We start from the raw sequence: 18,701 nt of genomic DNA, 5'->3' as shown, positions 1-18,701 counted from the left end.
CTGCCGCGGGCCAGGACCTGTCCCGGTTCCTTTGTGTGCGCAGCACGCACCACGCTTTCTGTTTGCCCGGAAGGGAGACGGACATCGCGTCCTACAGAGCCTGTCCTGAGAGCGGCTGGCCTTGGTCACTGACACCCGACTCCCCCATTTTAGTTTATTCATCTCACGACTGCTTACGTGAGGATGTGAGGAACGAAATCATTCCCCATCAAAAACACGCTGACCTGTTCCCAAGACACCACACGCCCTCTCAGCAAAGCCCCCCGAGGTGTGGTGTGGGTGCCTGCTTCTGCTCCAGCCCCAGGCCTGTCGGGCCGCACAGCCCCACCAGACCCCACCCCCTCGCCGCCTCCTTCGCTCAGTGAATGCTGGCTGGGCACCCCGCCCGCCAGGCCTGTGCTGGGCCAGGAGGTCTAACAGAACCTGGCCCATGTGGTCCCCGCTGCGGGAGGGGAACAGACAGCAGTCAGGTGAGTGTGTGACAGGCATTCACAGAGGACGTGGGGGTCCGTGGGGACACCGGGCCCCAGGGACTCGGGCAGCAGGGCCAGCTTCCTGGGGGAGGCAGCAGCTAGTGGGCCTGGGGCTGAGACGGGGTGGGGAGAGGGGGCGGGTGCGGGGCAGAGAGCCAGCAGGTGCAGAGGCCCCGAGGGCAAGGGCAGCTGGGCTTGTCTGTGGGCCAGAGGTCGGAGGGCGTGATTGAGGTGCGGGAGGGAGCTGGGGGGCGGGCTGGGGGGCTGGCAGGAGAGGTCCAGACTCACCTGGAGCTGAGGGGCCGAGCTGGGTGGGGACAGGGATTGAGGTGGGGGAAGCACGTGGGAGGGTTTGAGGGGGGTCAGAAACAGCACGGGAAGGCGGGGAGCCAGGGTGCTCCCAGCTTCCGGGTTCGGGTGAGATGGGGCCTGGGAGGCGTGGAAGGAGCTGTGCACAGGGGTGAGGTGGGCGGGCCTGGGCTGCTGGAGACACTTCAGAGGCAGCAGAGAGAGCAGGGGTCGGGCAGGGGAGGGGGGCACAGAATGAGGGGAGCAGGAGGGGGAGCACCTGGCAGCTGGGCATCTGGAAGGGTCAGGCCCATGGGCAGCAGAGGCAGGGAGGGGGTCTGCTGGCTTTAGCGATGAGGTCAGACGCACACATTCCCACCTGTCGTCCAGCCCGAACCCCACAGTCCCCCGCAGGCCAGGGCCCCAGTCCTGTGGACTTCCTCGTCTCTCAGGTGGGCTCCACACAGGACTCGCCCGCATGCCTCCAGCCTGGGAGACAGTGACCCCTGCCCTCAGCCCTTGGCAGCTGTGCCCGCCTCCCTGAGCCCCTCGCGCACTGGTACTGGGCACATGTGGGACTCTCAGGCCCCGCGGCTGCACCCCTGCATGGCTGGACCCCCCTCTCCTGCCTGCATCCTATGGTGCACTCACTGCTCAGACGTGCCTGGGGGTGGGCTGCAGGGGGCAGCGCTGAGGGCTGGGTTCAAAATCCCCGCTCCCCACCCCTGAGATCTTGGACAAGGGACTTAACCCCAGGTCCTCACCGTAAAATGGGGTGATGCTGGCTTCTCCCCGGGACGCCAGTGAGGGGCCGGAGGAGGTCCCGGGCATGCGGCCAGCCGCCCAGCACACGGCAGAGTAGCCTCCGTGCCGCTCACGGCCGGCTGCAGAGTCCAGATGCCACACTCGCAGGCTCCCACGCCACGCGTGCCGACTGCCTCCGGTACTCAGGGGCTCGCCTGGGTAACCCCCACACCCATCCACAGGCACGTGCCCACACGTGTGTGTCCGTGACCCGGCCGATCCCTGAGCAAACAGCTGGAACATCTGTAGAGACTGACATTCCATCCTGAGGACTCCCCTGGGGCGTGGCGGGGCCTCACCCTCTGGGACAGGAGCCTACCGGGAGGAGGTCCCCGCACGCCCGCCTCGCGGAAGCCCCGGTGCGGGTCCTCATGCCGCTCCTCCGTCCTGCTCTCTTCCAGTGGCTGAAGCAGATCGAGGGCACCGAGGCGGCGCTGACCCAGAAGATGCTGGACCTGGAGAAGGAAAAGGTAAGCGTCCGGAGCCGGGAGGAGGCGGCTGGAAGAGCTCAGGTAACCCCCCCGCCCCCGGCCCTCACCCCAGGAAGCCCGGGGTGCGTTTTCATCACTTATTTGCACTCATTTCTCTTGCTTTTGCCCTGGTGCCTCTCTGGTAACGAATGATCATCCATCCACTTCGCTATTCACTTACTATATGTTTCGGGCGTCTCTGCTGTCCGGGCCTGGTTCAGAGGTTCAGTACCGAAAGCGGGGCGCCTGCTGCCCGGAGCGGCCCCCAAGCCCATGGGGCCGCGTGCTCATGGGTGACGGCCACGGTGCGGCATGCAGTCAGGGGAGGCACGTTGGGGATTCGGAGGCGTCTCTCCTTACGGGCCCGGAGAGCCTGGGAAGGAACCCCGGACCTCAGCTTCCTTAGCAATAAGTGGGCTTCCATCTCCACCTCGTGGGGCTGTGGAGCCGAGAGACCCCAGATGCACAGCCCGTTGGTGCACAGCGCCGGGCGCCTGCGGGCACCTGCTGGTGGTTTTTCACCAGGGGCCTGTGGGCAGCCGGACAGCGGGAGGGAGCCAGGCGGGGGTGTCGGAAGAGAGAATTGTTGAGCCTTCTGAGACCAGCAGTGAGAGGCAAGGAAGGCGTGGACAGAAAGCACAGGCCTGGAGTCATGTGTGGTGTGGGAAGACCCCCGGGCTGGAACCCCAGGGCCTGGGTTTTTAGTCCGGTCCGCCACCAGGCAACTAGGCACCCGGCGCCAGGCTCTGGTCCACCCGGGCCCTCTGTTTCCTCATCAGTAAAGTCAAATGGCTACAGTATAGGAGCTCTGACTTCGAAACCCCCAAATTCGCACTAGAGAGCGACTTGTGATCTAGACAGGGGTCCTCACACTTTTTAAACAGGGGGCCAGTTCACTGTCCCTCAGACCGTTGGAGGGCTGAACTATAGTTTAAAAATAAAACTATGAACAAATTCCTATGCGCACTGCGGGCCCGGGACAAGTCGGCTGCTAAGCAGGACAGGCAGCGGCACCCGGCGGGCCGGATCCATGTCCTCGGCGGGCCGCATGTGGCCCACGGGCCGTAGTTTGAGGACCCCTGATCTAGAGAGATGGAGCTTGGGACTGACAGTGGGACCTGGAGGGCGGGGAAGGGAGCGTGGGGTAGCCACACGCATGGGGGGGCGGGGTGGCATCGGTCACGTGGGGCAGAAAAGCTGCCTCTGGGAAGGACTGAGACGGTCGGCAGGAGCCTCAGGATGTGGCAAGAGGACCAGAAAGGATTCCTGTGGCGAGCCGGCATGGCCATGGCATACTCAGCCCCAGGGCGCCTTATGGGCCCCACCGGCTCAGCCAGGCTCAGTAACCCTGAGAGGGGGCGGTGAAGGATTGGGAAAAGACAGACAAGAGAATGAAAGCTGGGTCTGGGTGGGACGCTGCTCCTGGATGGAGAGACAGCACCACGGTCTGTAAGCCGTGTCTTTATTTTATAGCCAGATGCCACGAGGCACAGTAAGGGCGTGGTCAAGATGTTCACAACATTCTCACAGGTTTCGAATCTACTCAGTTACATGCACCTGAACTCTACCAAGCCCACATCACTCAGGCACGTGGGGCCACGTGTTCGGACCATAGGTTCAAGCTGACAACCACAGCTGTCGGCTATGATGGTGCTGGGAGGCTCTGCCCTCCAAGCTGGGACTGGCACGTGGCCATGAGAGGACTGTGCCGTCTCATCAGTCCACGGCTTGAACCTGTCCAAACGCTCTTCACAGATTCCGGAGATCCAGGCTTGGGGATGGGGTTGGAGGGGGGACCGTTCTCTGCAGTTCGACACCCACTGGGACGGGAGCCCTGATCCGGGTCTCTGGGCCTGTGAGGTTCCCGCCAGAGGACTCAGACAGGGAGCCGGCAGGCAGCCACCCATCCCTTCTCACCTGAGGCCCTGTCCCTCCTCCTCAACCTGGGGAGACGCACGGAGCCCAGGGCAGGCGGAGGCTCTGAAGGCCGGCTCAGTGGTTTTCGTGCTTCTGACGGGGTGCCCCCTCTCTCAGGACCTGTTCAGCACGCAGAAGGGCTACCTGGAGGAGGAGCTGGACTACAGGAAGCAGGCGCTGGACCAGGCTCACCGGGTAGGACCGGGGTGGGGTGGGCACTGTGGCTTTCTAGACTCAGCAGCGGAGGCCGCGTGCTCCTCGGGCTGAGACCGCCTTCCGAGTCCTCACCCGTGCCGCGTGGGAGCCGTAAAAACGCCACCTCCACGCGGGGAAGGGAATGGCTGCACAGATGAATGGGCGATTTTTCCAAATCAATCATGACTTTCACACATAGGTTGGTGGCTTCCTTAGACATGCTTGCCCAATTCTAGCAATCATTTCAGACGAATGGGAACAAAACACACACCCTCTTATGTTTGTGTATGTTTAAATATTTATTTACGCTTAAAACCACAAAGCAGCCCTGCTGGCGTGGCTCAGTGGTTGAGCGTCGACCTATGAACCAGGAGGTCACAGTTCAGATTCCTAGTCAGGGCACATGCCTAGGTTGCAGGCTCCATCCCCAGTGGGGGACGTGCAGGAGGCAGCCCATCATTGATTCTCTCTCTTCATTGATGTTTCTCTCTCTCTCTCCCCCTTCCTCTCTGAAATCAATAAATAAATATAAGTAAGTAAATAAACCTGCAGACAGTGTTCCTGTGAATAGGAAAGAGACAGTCACGAAGGAACAGGGGGAAGCAGGGAGCCGTGGCCTGCCGGGAGGGCTTCTGCTCTATTGCTTTTCTCTTTTTAAAGATTTTTTCCGGGAATCAAACTGGCAACTTTGGGTGCATTGGGGTCCTCTGTCTGTCAGATGCTCCGAGGACCCACAGCCGAGTGCTCGGGTGGCGGCCTTTTCAGAGGCGCGAAGTGCGAGGTCAAGGCCACGCCGTGCAGGAAGAGGCAGGGCAGCGTACAAAGTCTGGGCACCTCTGGGCCAGATCCCGTGCAGAATGGGTTCGTCCCTGAGAAATGCCGTCAATCACTGGAAACACTCAGAACTCCTGTTTTCGGGAGTGTCTCCCGGGAGAGCGAGAGCAGGTGGCGGGCCCAGCTCAGGCGAGAGCTCTGCGCGACCCTCGTCCTGTCCGTTTCCACCCAAATGGATGCCTTTCGCATCGGGGCTCCGCGTCGGGGTGCCAGGGGCCGGCCGCTGGTGAGCCAGAGGCTGGGACGACCGAGCCCCCGCCCTGCCAGCTCTTGCTTCTGGGCACACAACTTGAGAACAGAGTTGACGGGGGATTTAAAGACAGAAACACTCACCCTTCTCTCGCCTTCTTCCACAGTTTTGGTTTTTCCTTGATTCCCTACAGTCTGGGTCCTTTTATCACCCCCCTCCCCCATGTCCCTGTGCTTCGGGTCCTTTCTGACATGCAGCCCTGCCCTCCCAAAGCCTGAGGGATGTGGCTTCAGCAGGTATTACAGGAACTTCGGGCCAAGGCAGTGCGGGGCGGAGGGGGGGCGGGGGGAGTGGGGGATGGGGGCTGCAATAGAATAGGTTTGGGAAACTGAAGGATTTCTTGGTCCTTATGATGTGAAGGGGTGGGCTGAGACGGGAGCGGAGCATTAGCGACAATCCGCAGAGCTCGCAGCCAGGGGTCTCCTCCAGGGGCAGCTCGGAGAGGGGTGTTTCCCACACACGGGGAACCTTGGTGTCCACCGAGCACGCTCAGCCGGCTCCGCAGCTGCATTCACACCTCAGACAGTGCTGAGGCCCAAGGGGGTGCCAGGCCCGTGTGAGCCCGGCTCCGACGCAGCGCTAGGCTGAGCGCGTGGTCGGGGAAGCGATGTTCCGAGAGGGAGGCAGGGCCGCGCATCCCTCTGTCACTGAGCGGGGTGGTGGGGTCCTGGCTGGGGGCTGGCAACATGGGGATCCCCGAGGAGCTGGGCCACCGGATGGAGAGGGGCCGCGCCAGCAGGCACAGGCAATCCCCCGCTCCGTGTGGAGCCACCTGGGGACCCTTCCACACACCAGTGAACTGCCCCCCAGGGGGGACCCCCAGGGCAGAGAGGGAAGGTGATTAGGCCTGTGGCCGGGACTCGGTCCTGGCCCGCTGGGCCCGGAGTCCGCCAGGGGTTAGCACAGCTGTGCTGACGCTGAGGAGCCCGGGGGAGCAAGTGCCCCCCGGAGCAGCAGGAGCGGGTACCGGCACTGCCCCCTGCCCCCCACCACCGCGCGCCTCGTCTTGCCCGTTTCCACCCAAACGGATGCCTGGCTGTGCTGTCTTGGGGCCCGGAGCTATTCCGTGGGAAGGGGTGTGTGCGGGCATCCAGGGGGCGGAGAAGGTAGCTCCTTTGTCCCTAGATGTTTCCATGAGGGATCCGCATGTCCGGCCTCGCTGGGGAGCTGAGAAGAAATGCCCTCCTCTAACGATGAGAGCACCGAGCTCTCCCGGGGCCCACGCTGGCCATCGACCTCGCAGCCGCTTTGCTACATGGGGCGTCGTCCTTTCTGAGGGTGCGGGGTCACTTCGCACAGCGCACCAGTTGCGTGGGTTAAAGCTGCACTCCGAAGCAGCCAGCTGAACCCGGACGTGAGCGATTCGGGACGTATTTCTCCCTCAGCACCGTGATGAAGGGGGCACTTGCTCCCAAGGTCAGGGGTAAATTAAGAACCAGTTGAATCACACATTTTTAAAAAATACGTTTTTATTGAATTTTAGAGGGAGAGGGAGAGGGAGAGGGAGAGGGAGAGGGAGAGGGAGAGGGAGAGGGAGAGGGAGAGAGGGGGAGGGGGAGGGAGAGAGGGGGAGGAGGAGGGGAAGGGGGAGGGGGAGGGGGAGGGGGAGGGGGAGGGGGAGGGGGAGAGGGAGAGAGGGAGAGGGAGAGGGAGAGGGAGATGGAAAGGGAGAGGGAGAGGGAGAGGGAGAGGGAGAAGAAGAGGAAGAGGGAGAGGGAGAGGGAGAGGGAGAGGGAGAGGGAGAGACATCAATGATGAGAGAGAATCGCTCATCGGCTGCCTTCTGAACGCCCCACAATGGGGATCAAGCCTGCAACCCAGGCATGTGCCCTGACGGGGAATCGCACTGTGACCTCCTGGTTCCTGGGTCAATGCTCAACCACCGAGCCCCACCAGCCAGGCTGAATGACACGTTTTAAGGGGTGGTTATCGTCATTTGTTCTTTTTGCCCTCGGATCGAGTAAGACCCATTCTCAGAAATGCGTGCGGGGCTGGGAACGGCGCCCTCACCCCCTTGCTGTGGCTGCCGGCTGCCTGCGGGGGTCCCTGCCCGGGCTCGGCCGCCCTGGGCTGCAGGGTCCTGGCCAGGGCGCTGGCCGGGACTGTCCACCTGTTTGCGAGCATCCACTGTCTGTGTGATCTGGCCACTCAGAAAATCCAGGAGCTGGAGGCCACGCTGTACGACGCGCTGCAGCAGGAGCCGGGCCAGAAGGCCAGCGCGGCGCTGAGCGCGGGCCAGCGGGAGGACCTGCAGGCCGCCGTGGAGAAGGTGCGCAGGCAGATCCTGAGGCAGAGCCGCGAGTTCGACAGCCAGATCCTGCGGGAGCGCATGGAGCTGCTGCAGCAGGCCCAGCAGGTGAGGCGGCGGCGCCACGGCCACTCCTCACCCCACCTGCCCCGTTGGCACCCCTGTGCCTTAGTGTCCTAGCCCCAGCCGGCCTGCAGGGACATCTGCTGGGACCACAGGCCATCCATCACAACACCCTCTCGGGATACTGTATCTCTCCCTGCCGATCATCCCCCACCTCACCCCTTCCTAACACTCAGCACAGCACCCCCCTCTCCAGAGACCCTCCTTGGCTCCCCGTTGTCCAGAGGATACAGTCCGGGTTGCTTAGCCTGACATCCGGAGGCCCTGCCCCCCTCTACAAATGCACCGTCTTCCTCTCTCGCGTCACACCATTGTTGTTTGTGACTTTTCTAATATCTGTGTACCAAGCACTGTTCCAGGACTGGGGGGTCCCAGGACCCTGGACTTTCAGGGCGAACCCCAGGCAGGCCCTCAGCACCCTGGGCGAGTCTGGGGGGACACTGCAGACGCCCGCCCCGTCGCTCCCCCTGCCCGCTCCCTCCGGGGTCTGGCGCCACCTCAGATCGGTGATCCTGCCCAGGACACCTCCATGCCGTGGTCCAGGCTTTATTTTACATTTTAAAGAGACCCTTTCTGAAGAGCACACGCTGTAAAATTCTATTTCCACTTCCGGAACAGGCAAAATTCACCTTTAGTGAGTGAGATCAGAACAGAGTTTGGGGGGGTGGGGCTGAGAGCACCTCCTGGGGAGGGGAAGGCTCTCATCTGGTTGGGGGGGGGGTGGTGGCGATGCCCGTCTGTGGGGCGCACCAGCCGGGGGGCTGCCCACCCAGTGTCCCTGCGCTCGCTCACGGCGTCTACGCTGCTTCTTGGTGAACAAGGGGGGTCAGGTTTAGAACCCGAAGGTGTCTCTGCTGATGCGTAAGGGGGTGTGTTTCAGAGAGTCCGGGAGCTGGAGGGCATGCTGGAGGCCCAGAGGCGGCACCTGAAGGAACTGGAGGAAAAGGTGGGTGGTTGGAGCCTGGCCATGCGGGCCTTGCTTGTGCTAGTGCCACATTCACGGGAAATCTTCTCTCCCGCCTGCTCCTGCTGCCGGAGAGTGGGCCGTCTCCAGACACCCCTTCTCTGCCCCGTCCCCCCCAATCGGCACGTCCAACAACCAAGCAGCTGCTTCGAGCACGCTTCTGGGAAGAAAAGTGCAGTTTGGGATGAATTATGTGTGTGTGTGGCGGGGGGCGGGGGGGGGTGGCGGTCGTGTATGATGTTGTTTTTCCCACAAAAGATCTCCCGCCACACCCTCCGCATCACCTCCCGGGGAAGGATGAGGCGAGCTGTGTTGTGAGCGACCCCCAGCCACAGGTTTGGGGCTCTCCCGGGGCCATTCCCCTTCCGCGGCCTCGTCTGCCAAAGCCAGGGCGTGTCCTTGAAGTCTCTTCCCTCCCCGAGAGAAGCGAGGCCAGCCTGTCACGTGCTCACGCCCAGCCTCGTGTCTCTACAGTTATTCCTATTTTATGGGTGAGGAAACTGAGCCTGAGAAGTTCAGACACTTAGCCAGGACCCCAGGGCCGGAAAGGGGCCACTCCGAAACCCCCTTACTTCCTGTTTCTCTTTCCACACCTAATCCCAGGGCCCATGTTCTTATAAAACTAGTGGCCCGGTGCACGAAATTCATGCACATTAAAAGGGGATTAATTAGAGGAAATAATTTAATATTGCTATTTGCCCTTTCTCTATAATAGAAGTCTCAGAGATGAAAGAAAATTAGTAAAATGTATATGAAAACCTTCCTCCTGTCAGAGTCTGGGGCACACCATGGGACCCAGAGTCAAGTCCCCACCCATTCACATGCGCCTCAAAATCGCGTGAGACCCAGACTTGGCTGGCCCCCTGCCCTCGTTGGGCTAGATCCAGACCTGGCCAGTCCCACTCTTGTCAAGCTCCACCGGGCAGGGGACGTAGCCTCAGGTCCCCTGGCCCAGTGCCAGTATGGGGGGGCGTGGCCTGAGGTCCCCCAGCCCAGACCAAGGGGGGGGGGCGTGCCTTGAGGTCCCCCATCAAGCCCTGCCAGATGGGGGACATGGCCTGAGATCCCCTGTCAAGTCCCACTAGGTGGGGGGCATGGCCTGAGGTCCCCCGTCAAGCCCCGCAAGGCAGGGGGACGCAGGCTCAGGTCCCCTGGCCCGGTACTGGGAGGGGGGCACAGCCTCAGGTCCCCCATCAAGCCCCGCTGGGCGGAGGGTGCGGCCTGAGTTCCCCCGACCCAGCACTGGGGGTGCACCTTGAGGTCCCCTGTCAAGCCCCACCAGGCAAGGGGGCGCAGCCTCAGGTCCCCTGGCCCAGTGCTGGGGTGGGGGGTACGGCCTGAGGTCTCCCGGCCTGGTGCTGGGGTGGGGGGCGCGGCCTGAGGTCCCCTAGCCCAGCACCAGGACAGGAAGCACACCTTGAGGTCCCCCATCAAGCCCCGCCGGGCAGGGGGCATGGCCTCAGGTCCCCTGGCCTGGTGCTGGGGTTGGGGGGCAAGGCCTGAGGTCCCCCAACCTGAAACCAGGGCAGGGGGCGAGGCCTGAGGTCCCCTGTCAAGCCCTACAGGGGCAGGGGAGGGCATAGCCCAGCCGTGGGCAAACTACCGCCCGCGGGCCGGATCCGGCGCTTTCGGCTGTTCTATCCGGCCCGCGGAGCCGGAAGAGCGGAGGGTTCTCTTGCTCTCCCCTCCGCTCCTTTACTTTGAATTTATATTAGTTCATACAAACACTCCATCCATGCTTTTGTTCCGGCCCTCCGGTCCAGTTTAAGAACCCATTGTGGCCCTCGAGTCAAAAAGTTTGCCCACCCCTGGCATAGCCTCAGGTCCCTGCTTACTGCTCGTTAAGGCTCCTTATGGGAACTTGGCTTCAGCTGTGAGTGCAGCCATCTTTGTGACGGAGTGAGGGTCAATTAGCATGTTCCCTCTTTATTAGATAGGATGCGGCCCTTGAATTCCATACTACATCTCTTACATCTTTCTCTCTCTTTTTTCCTTTCTTGTCTCATTTTCTTTTGTCTTATTTTATAGTTTCTGTTCCTTTTTTTGTTTTTCTCACTAGCATTCATTCTGTGGCCGTGATGACTGCAGGGAGCGGAGACCTGGGGTTGGTACCCTTTCCTTTTCGGAGACAATCTTAGCACTTTAAGGGCGAGCACCACCTGGTGCCGCCTGTGACCTCCCCTGGAGCGAGGCGGAGGGAGCCTCAGCTCTGCTTGGCTCGGGTCAGCCTTCAGGCACAAGCAATGCTCACTCAGGGTTTGTGCAGAGCCAGGGAGCCCCAGGCCTCATCAGATGGGGGTGGGGAAGCCAGGGGGTGGGGAAGCCACGGGGGTGAGGAAGCCAGAGGGTAGGGAAGCCATGGGGGCGGGGAAGCCATGGGGGCGGGGAAGCCATGGGGGTGAGGAAGCCAGAGGGTAGGGAAGCTATGGGGGCGGGGAAGCCATGGGGGCGGGGAAGCCATGGGGGCGGGGAAGCCATGGGGGTGCAAAGCCACGAGGGTGGGAAGCCACAGGGGGAGCCACGGGGTGGGCAGCCATGGGGGCGGGGCAGCCACGGGGGAGGGGGAAGCCATGGGGGCGGGGAAGCCTTGGGGGTGAGGGTGGGGTGGGTCCTGCAGGGCCGGCTATGGGGTCCTGTTTCCTCCTCCCCTGGATTTGGGGGAAGGTCCCCAGTGGGCTCAGCTGGAGCATCAGGACAGCCGTTGGGGCAGGTGGGGGCAGATAAGCCTGGGGTTCTCCAACTATGTTACTTAGCCCTTGGTTCCTGCATCAGATCACATTATTTTTCCATTCTACAGGGTAGAAAAAGAGCTTATGGGATAAACTGAGGCCCTATGGCAACCCCAACCCCACTCACACCAAAGTTCCCAAGCTATTCCACGCGCAGAGACTGGGGCCAGAGCTCACAGACCTGACGGCGGCTCGAAGGGGGCCTTTTGGATTGACAGCGGTCCCGGCCAGGCCGAGCTGTAGGAGTTCTGCAGGAATGATGGGGATTGTGTCAAGCTCGGGGTCACATGAGCCCCCACGGGGGACCTTCAAGAGCCCACGGGGCAGAGACCCGACTTCCAGGGAACTATGTGCAATTACCGGAAACGGTGCCCCGGAGAGCGTCTGCGCGGCCTGGGCACAGCCCGTCCCTGTCCGTGCGCGCCGCCTGCTGGTGGACGCAGACCATGTACATATGTCTCCATGAACGGCGCCCTGTGCACCCAGAGGGACTGGCCAGTGTCCCTGTGACCTGAACCCAAAGCCAAGCCCCAGCCCACAAAACCTCCAGATGTGTGTGCAGCTGGATCAGCAGCTGACAGCCAGAGAGGGGGGGCTGGGGCCTCGCCCGCTACGGAGGGTGGACCCCAGGGAACCCCGATCTCCATCACTCCCATGTGTGTGACATGGAGAAAGTCCCGGAGCATGACAGTGCCTGGGGCCACGTGGAGTGAGGACTGGGAGGCCGGCCCCCGCTGACCACACTGGGACCGTCTTCATCTTGGTTGTGATGTGCAAGAGGAAGAGATGCTGGGAATGGCGCTCCTTCTGAGACCAGGCTGCGCTCCTGCAACCACAGAGGAACAGGCCGACCTCCTGCTTGCGGAGACCAGCCCCCGAGTCAGGCCTCCCAGGAGGACAGAGGGGGGCGGCCGAGGAGGCCAGGGCGCCATCCGGGAGAGGGGTCCTGGAGAAGACGTTTGGGCGTTGTCGCTGCTGTTCTCTTAGGGTGGGGGGGGGGGAGGCTGGGGGGGGGGGTCGTTTCCAGAAGAAGGCTCCTGCTCAGATGTCTGTTGTCTCCCGAACTTTTGGAAGGAAGACTCTTGGACAGACTAGATCAAGTGAAATAGATGGTGTGAGTGGGAAGGGAAGGACTGCCACGGCTGTGCTGGAAGAGGTGGCGGAAGGCAAGGACGGGTTGATCCCAAGGATGGGAATCGCTGCTCTGTGCCTGTGGGGCTGCGGGGCCCTCCTGGGATATCTGGTGAGAAGAGCCTTTGGCGAAAAGGAAAATGCCTGCAGTTCAGGCCACTGACGGAGGCGTGCGGGAGGGGACCCGAGAGAAGAGCGGGGAGTTCTCGGAAGGACAAACCCAGCGGTGGAGAAGGACCCGGCCATGGGCACAGAGGGGGCATCCCAGTCGCATGGGGAGGGGTGTGCCAACCAAATCAAAGGATTGGGGGCCCTGAGGAAACGCCCCAGAACCGCTGAGAAATACTTGTTCTCTCTTTCGTCTAAACCCAAAGCACCTGCTACCCCAGCCCCCTGACTTACCAACATTCAGTGACCAGACATGACTGAACCGACGCCTGTGCTTGAAAACCCAGGCATCTGAGCACACGGCGGGGACGGGCGTGTGGGGCCACGTGGGCAGTGAAGACCCCAGACCCTGTCTGCTTTCTCCGGGGCCCGGGAAGCGCAGAGAGACCCTGCTTTGCTGCCTGAGTCGGCGGGCGCCAGGAGGCACGCCGGGCCTCGGGGAGGCGGTTCCTGTGGCGCGGGGTCCTCTGCCCGCTGCAGGACGGCGCAGGGGTGTGGCCCTCACGCGTCCACCTGCCGTCTGCTCGCCCTCACACTCAGGCGGCGGACAGGGAGCCAGGGAGCTGGAAGGCGCGGACTTTGAAGTCACACCCAGGCGGGTCCCCTCGCAGCCCGGCCTCCTCCCTGCAGCGGACACTGGCAACACACTTGCCCCCTCTGCGTCTCAATTTCTTCAGCGGTGGCTGGGGGCGGTCGGTCTCTCTGCGGAGCCTCATGAGACCGCTTCTGTGGGCACAACTAGCAGCCCACGGGTCTCCCGAACCCTGGCAGGAGGCGCAGCAGGAGGGAGGCATCCTCAAAGGAGACCGCACAGCCCACGGGACCAGGGGCCCGTCTCCAAGACTGTGCAGGTGTGAGGGCGGAGGCTCACGCCGGCGGGCACGGGAGCTGCCGCGTCCTGGGAGACCAGCGTCGCCGACGGAGCCAGCATTTGCTGTGACAGTCCAGACGTCGCTTCCAAGGTCCCTGCCAGGGACGGGCCCGGTGCCAGGAGCCGTTCTTCTCAGGGAACCTCAGCGGTCTGGGAGCCAAGCCCTGGCGCCCAGGTGAGGGGCACCCCTCCGGGTGGTTGTGGTGGCGGTTGCCGAGTAACGCAGCCAATGGTCCACGTGTGTGGTTTCCAGGGAGCAGAGCTACGAGGTCATCTGGACCCAAGGTCACATCCTCACACGGAAGGGAGAAGGGATGGGTCCACCCTTCACCCCCACCCTCACAGAGCCGCTGGGAGGCGGAGGGGCGGGCCCGGCCAGGTTCTGGGCACGGGGTGGGGCACTCGGTGCAGCAGAAACGTGTGGTGCGGCCGCCCACTCTGCACCCGACAGCTGGCTCCTCTGCAGGCGGCGTGACCAGCGGGGAGCTGGGCCGAGAGGCCAGGGGTCAGCTGTCCCGCTGGGGCGGGGACCGTGTTACCTTGGAGACCTGGCCACTGTGCCTGCCGAGCTGACGCCGTCCTAAGCCACCTCACGGTCTTCCTTCCACCCTGTCTGCAGGCGGAGGGTCTCGGGGTCCGTGGTTCCCGCCCTTCCCTCCTCTTCCGTCACCAGGTGGGGACCTGCAGGTACCCCACCTGACACCCCAGGCCAGACAGCGGCTCCTGCTCTTTGTTTGTTTTCTCCCATTTAAGCAGAACCTGCTAGAGGCCTGCCAGTGGGGGGCCTCTCCCCGAGTTTGTCTGAGAACTCTCGGGGGCTCCTGCAGACCCCAAACTATGCCGCCTTCCAGCTCTGTAGTGGGGTGCAGCGGCGGCCCCTCCCGCCTCCCTTCATCCCATCTCTCTGGGCTGTTACATTTCACATGGGAACTCCGGGCGGCCAGCTGTCGGCAGCTGTCCCTCCTGGGACCACCCTGAGCCTCAGGGACCTCCCCCAGGCTCCCTAGGATGCATGCCCTTCCTTACAGCCGCTCCATGGCGACGTCCCCCCTTCCCACCGGGTCTCCACCCCCAAGACCCAGGGAGTTGGTTGGTAATCAGGGAGGGCCTCCTCTCTCTCCTCCCCCAGATCCAGAGGGTTCATTCCCGAGGACATGGAAGTCTTAGTCATGTATCCCCAAGGCTGTGGGGCTGTCTTTTACCTGTCCTGGGGGGCAGGGGCTGTCTTTTACCTGTCCTGGGGGAGGGGGGGCTGTCTGTTACCTGTCCTGGGGGAGTGGGGGGCTGTCTTTTACCTGTCCTGGGGGGCAGGGGCTGTCTTTTACCTGTCCTGGGGGAGGGGGCTGTCTGTTACCTGTCCTGGGGGGAGGGGGCTGTCTGTTACCTGTCCTGGGGGAGTGGGGGCTGTCTGTTACCTGTCCTGGGGGGAGGGGGCTGTCTGTTACCTGTCCTGGGGGAGTGGGGGCTGTCTGTTACCTGTCCTGGGGGGCGGGGGCTGTCTTTCACCTGTCCTGGGGGGTGTGGGGGCTGTCTTTTACCTGTCCTGGGGGGGAGAGGGGGAGTGGGGGGCTGTCTATTACCTGTCCTGGGGGGGTGGGGGCTGTCTTTTACCTGTCCTGGGGGGCAGGGGCTGTCTTTTACCTGTCCTGGGGGGGAGAGGGGGAGTGGGGGGCTGTCTATTACCTGTCCTGGGGGGCGGGGGCTGTCTTTCACCTGTCCTGGGGGGTGTGGGGGCTGTCTTTTACCTGTCCTGGGGGAGTGGGGGCTGTCTTTTACCTGTCCTGGGGTGTGGGGGCTGTCTTTTACCTGTCCTGGAGGGAGTGGGGGCTGTCTTTTACCTGTCCTGGGGGGAGTGGGGGCTGTCTTTTACCTGTCCTGGGGGAGTGGGGGCTGTCTTTTACCTGTCCTGGGGGAGTGGGGGCTGTCTTTTACCTGTCCTCGGGGGCGGGGGGCTGTCTTTTACCTGTCCTGGGGGGAGTGGGGGCTGTCTTTTACCTGTCCTGGGGGGAGTGGGGGCTGTCTGTTACCTGTCCTGGGGGGAGTGGGGGCTGTCTGTTACCTGTCCTGGGGGGAGTGGGGGCTGTCTGTTACCTGTCCTGGGGGGAGTGGGGGCTGTCTTTTACCTGTCCTGGGGGGGAGTGGGGGCTTTTACCTGTCCTGGGGGGAGTGGGGGCTGTCTTTTACCTGTCCTGGAGGGAGTGGGGGCTGTCTTTTACCTGTCCTGGGGGGGAGTGGGGGGGCTGTCTTTTACCTGTCCTGGAGGGAGTGGGGGCTGTCTGTTACCTGTCCTGGGGGGAGTGGGGGCTGTCTGTTACCTGTCCTGGGGGGAGTGGGGGCTGTCTTTTACCTGTCCTGGGGGGGGAGTGGGGGGGGCTGTCTTTTACCTGTCCTGGGGGGAGTGGGGGCTGTCTTTTACCTGTCCTGGAGGGAGTGGGGGCTGTCTTTTACCTGTCCTGGGGGGGGGGGGAGTGGGGGGGCTGTCTTTTACCTGTCCTGGAGGGAGTGGGGGCTGTCTGTTACCTGTCCTGGGGTGTGGGGGCTGTCTTTTACCTGTCCTGGGGGGAGTGGGGGCTGTCTTTTACCTGTCCTGGAGGGAGTGGGGGCTGTCTTTTACCTGTCCTGGAGGGAGTGGGGGCTGTCTTTTACCTGTCCTGGGGGGGGAGTGGGGGGGCTGTCTTTTACCTGTCCTGGGGGGAGTGGGGGCTGTCTTTTACCTGTCCTGGGGGGTGGGGGGCTGTCTTTCACCTGTCCTGGGGGAGTGGGGGCTGTCTTTTACCTGTCCTCGGGGGCGGGGGGCTGTCTTTTACCTGTCCTGGGGGGGGGAGTGGGGGGGCTGTCTTTTACCTGTCCTGGGGGGTGGGGGGGCTGTCTTTTACCTGTCCTGGGGGGTGGGGGGGCTGTCTTTTACCTGTCCTGGGGGAGTGGGGGCTGTCTTTTACCTGTCCTGGGGGGAGTGGGGGCTGTCTTTTACCTGTCCTGGGGGGTGGGGGGCTGTCTTTTACCTGTCCTGGGGGGTGTGGGGGTGCTGTCTTTTACCTGTCCTGGGGGGCTGTGTTTTACCTGTCCTGGGGGGTGGGGGGGCACCCTCCCTCAGGCCTGCGCTCCTCTAGGAAAGAGCGAGGATGCCGCTCCCCCTCCAGGCCCCGTGGCTCTCCCTGCGGGAAGGGAAGTGCTCCCCGCCCCCCCTCCCCCGCCCCCACCGGGGCTGGGCACATCCCTGCCTCAAGGTTCGGAGTCAGACCCAGCTTTGAACCTGACTCTGCCCCCCCATCTGTGGGCCTGGACAAGCGCCCCCTCCTGGCCCCGTTTCCTCACCCGTGAGATGGTTGTGGTGGCTCCACCTCCAAGGGTTACCAGGGAGCTGGACGGGGTCAGGTGAGCTGCCTGCAAGGGCCGGGTCCTTGGTGGAAGCTGGCTGTCCTGGCCGCGCGGGCACAGACCCCAGCATCATTGGTGTCAGCCCGAGCTGCGCTAGGCGACCCTGACCGCCCTCGGGGTCCCGCCTTGTCCCCTCCTGTGCGCCTGGCTCAGCCCTTAGCCTCCAGTGGCTTCCCGCGGCGCGCCCTCGCTGGGGCGTTCTGGCATGCCGGCCGTAAACCGAGAGGGCCATTCATATTGCATGACGCTTGGCCGATGAAACCGAGCCCCCCTCATGAATAATCCACTACGCTTGCCTCCCCAAGGGACATTTTCCTGCACAATCTGGAGGCGCCGCACCCGCCTCGCAATCTCCAGAAAGTCCGTGTTGCAAACGCGCTCGACTGCGTGAAGCCGCGGCCCGCGCACTATGCCGGGATGGAGCCCGCGGCGGCCGGGCGCGCTGAGAAGACGTTCAGCTATGTGGTCAGAGCCCCCGGCAGGGACGGCTTTGACGTGATGAACGTGGACGTGAAGATCGACACGTCCTGGGTCTTCCAGGACGGGGAGGACAGCGGCGAGGAGCAGGGACGTCTCCCGGAAGGAACAGCCCTCGGGAGCCCCGACGTGGACACGGGGACGCTCCGGAGGCAGCTGGAGTCCTCGGAGCAGAAGCTGCTGGCAGCGGTGGACAAACACGTGAGGTCGGAGTCTGGGCTCAGGAGCAGGTAAATATGCCCCGTGGGCCTCTTCTGTGTGTGCTTCCCGAGCCCGGGGCGTCAGAGCCGGTCGGAAGGCGTGTTGAATGGTTCCTGTGGCGAGGAAGCAGGCGCACCACGTCACATGGCCTGCCTGCCCCGTCCCTGCTCTCAATGCCTTCTCTCTCTCTGCTGTCCCCGCTCTGCGCCACCGGGCTGAGCCTGCAGAGAGGTCTCCAATGGGAACATCGACGGGCGGAGGGCGGGAGAAGCCAGGGCGTTGCCCCCTCTCTGCTGCTCTGCGTGACATTTCTGACTGAGGCTACAGATCAGTCCTGCTCCGGCTCCCTCTGTGGTCCGGCTCCTGCTGTGGCCCCGCCCCGGCCCAGCATCACCACCTGCTCCCGGGGTCCCCCAGCCCAGGGACGGGGTGGCCGTGGGCAGTCACTGGTCCCTGGGTTGCCTGTCATCTCTGATTGGCCTTTCGGCTCACCCACCACCTGTGCAGCAGGTTCTGTGTTGTTTCTTGCTGCTGACCCTGAACTCCCTGGTGGGGCTGTTGTCCTGAGGGAGCCAGCACGGTCCCGAGGTGGGGCATGGGCTCCAGGCCCTTCTCCGAAGCTCAGGCTCTTGCGGGATCGCTGTCTGATGCCTGGGCCAGCAGCACGAGGCGGGCTTTGCATGGACCTAGGAGGAGAAACGCAGTGTGGTCATGGCGGGATCGCCTCCCACGGGTTCCCAATACCCCAGCAGCCAGGGTCTGGGATCTGCCTGAAACGTTGGCCTTTCCTTGTATGCCCCTTCATTTTAATAAAGGCAAGTCATTAAATGTGTATTTACATCTGCTCTACTATTTTTCTTCTTTATAATACGTTTCACATGAAGAAATTCACATATCAAAAAAATTATTTTGTTATTCTATGTATCACTCTTGTGATTGTCTGTTCATCTGTCCATCCTTCCATCTCTCCATCCATCCATCCATTCACCTATCCACCCACCACCCATCTATTCATCAATCCACCCACCATCCATCCATTCATCCATCCACCTATCTACCCACCACCCATCCATTCATCTATCCACCCACCATCCATTCATCCATCCATCCATCCATCCATCCACCTATCCACCCATCATCCATCATCCATCTATCTATCCTTCCATCCATCCATCCACCT

At 62.7% G+C, this 18,701-nt stretch overlaps 2 protein-coding genes across 4 annotated transcripts in view; both read left to right on the top strand.

Annotated features, from left to right (window-relative positions):
• JAKMIP1 (janus kinase and microtubule interacting protein 1) overlaps positions 1-12,226 on the top strand; it is a 76,275-nt gene extending 64,049 nt beyond the window's left edge. For 2 of the 3 annotated variants that reach the window (XM_080645769.1, XM_080645770.1), the window contains exons 17-22: positions 1,967-2,035; positions 4,070-4,147; positions 7,384-7,587; positions 8,483-8,548; positions 10,626-10,670; positions 11,364-12,225. In XM_080645769.1, coding sequence (XP_080501895.1) covers positions 1,967-2,035; positions 4,070-4,147; positions 7,384-7,587; positions 8,483-8,548; positions 10,626-10,670; positions 11,364-11,393 — 492 coding nt within the window. In that variant the 3' untranslated portion in view covers positions 11,394-12,225. Of the gene's footprint in view, positions 1-1,966; positions 2,036-4,069; positions 4,148-7,383; positions 7,588-8,482; positions 8,549-10,594; positions 10,671-11,363 lie in introns of all 3 variants that reach the window. The other variant, XM_080645771.1, reaches the window with a different exon arrangement.
• Positions 12,227-12,385: 159 nt separating this feature from the next.
• The window catches only part of LOC308242243 (uncharacterized protein C4orf50), a 46,437-nt gene continuing 40,121 nt past the window's right edge, over positions 12,386-18,701 (top strand). Inside the window, exons 1-2 of the mRNA XM_080656166.1 lie at positions 12,386-13,640; positions 17,149-17,550. Coding sequence (XP_080512292.1) covers positions 13,309-13,640; positions 17,149-17,550 — 734 coding nt within the window. The 5' untranslated portion in view covers positions 12,386-13,308. The remainder of the gene's footprint in view (positions 13,641-17,148; positions 17,551-18,701) is intronic.

The sequence above is a fragment of the Plecotus auritus genome (assembly GCF_963455305.1).
Source record: "Plecotus auritus genome assembly, chromosome: 1".
NCBI classification, from domain to species: domain Eukaryota; kingdom Metazoa; phylum Chordata; class Mammalia; order Chiroptera; family Vespertilionidae; genus Plecotus; species Plecotus auritus.
Note: the sequence above shows the minus strand (reverse complement) of the source record. Positions and strands in the feature narration are given on the sequence as shown.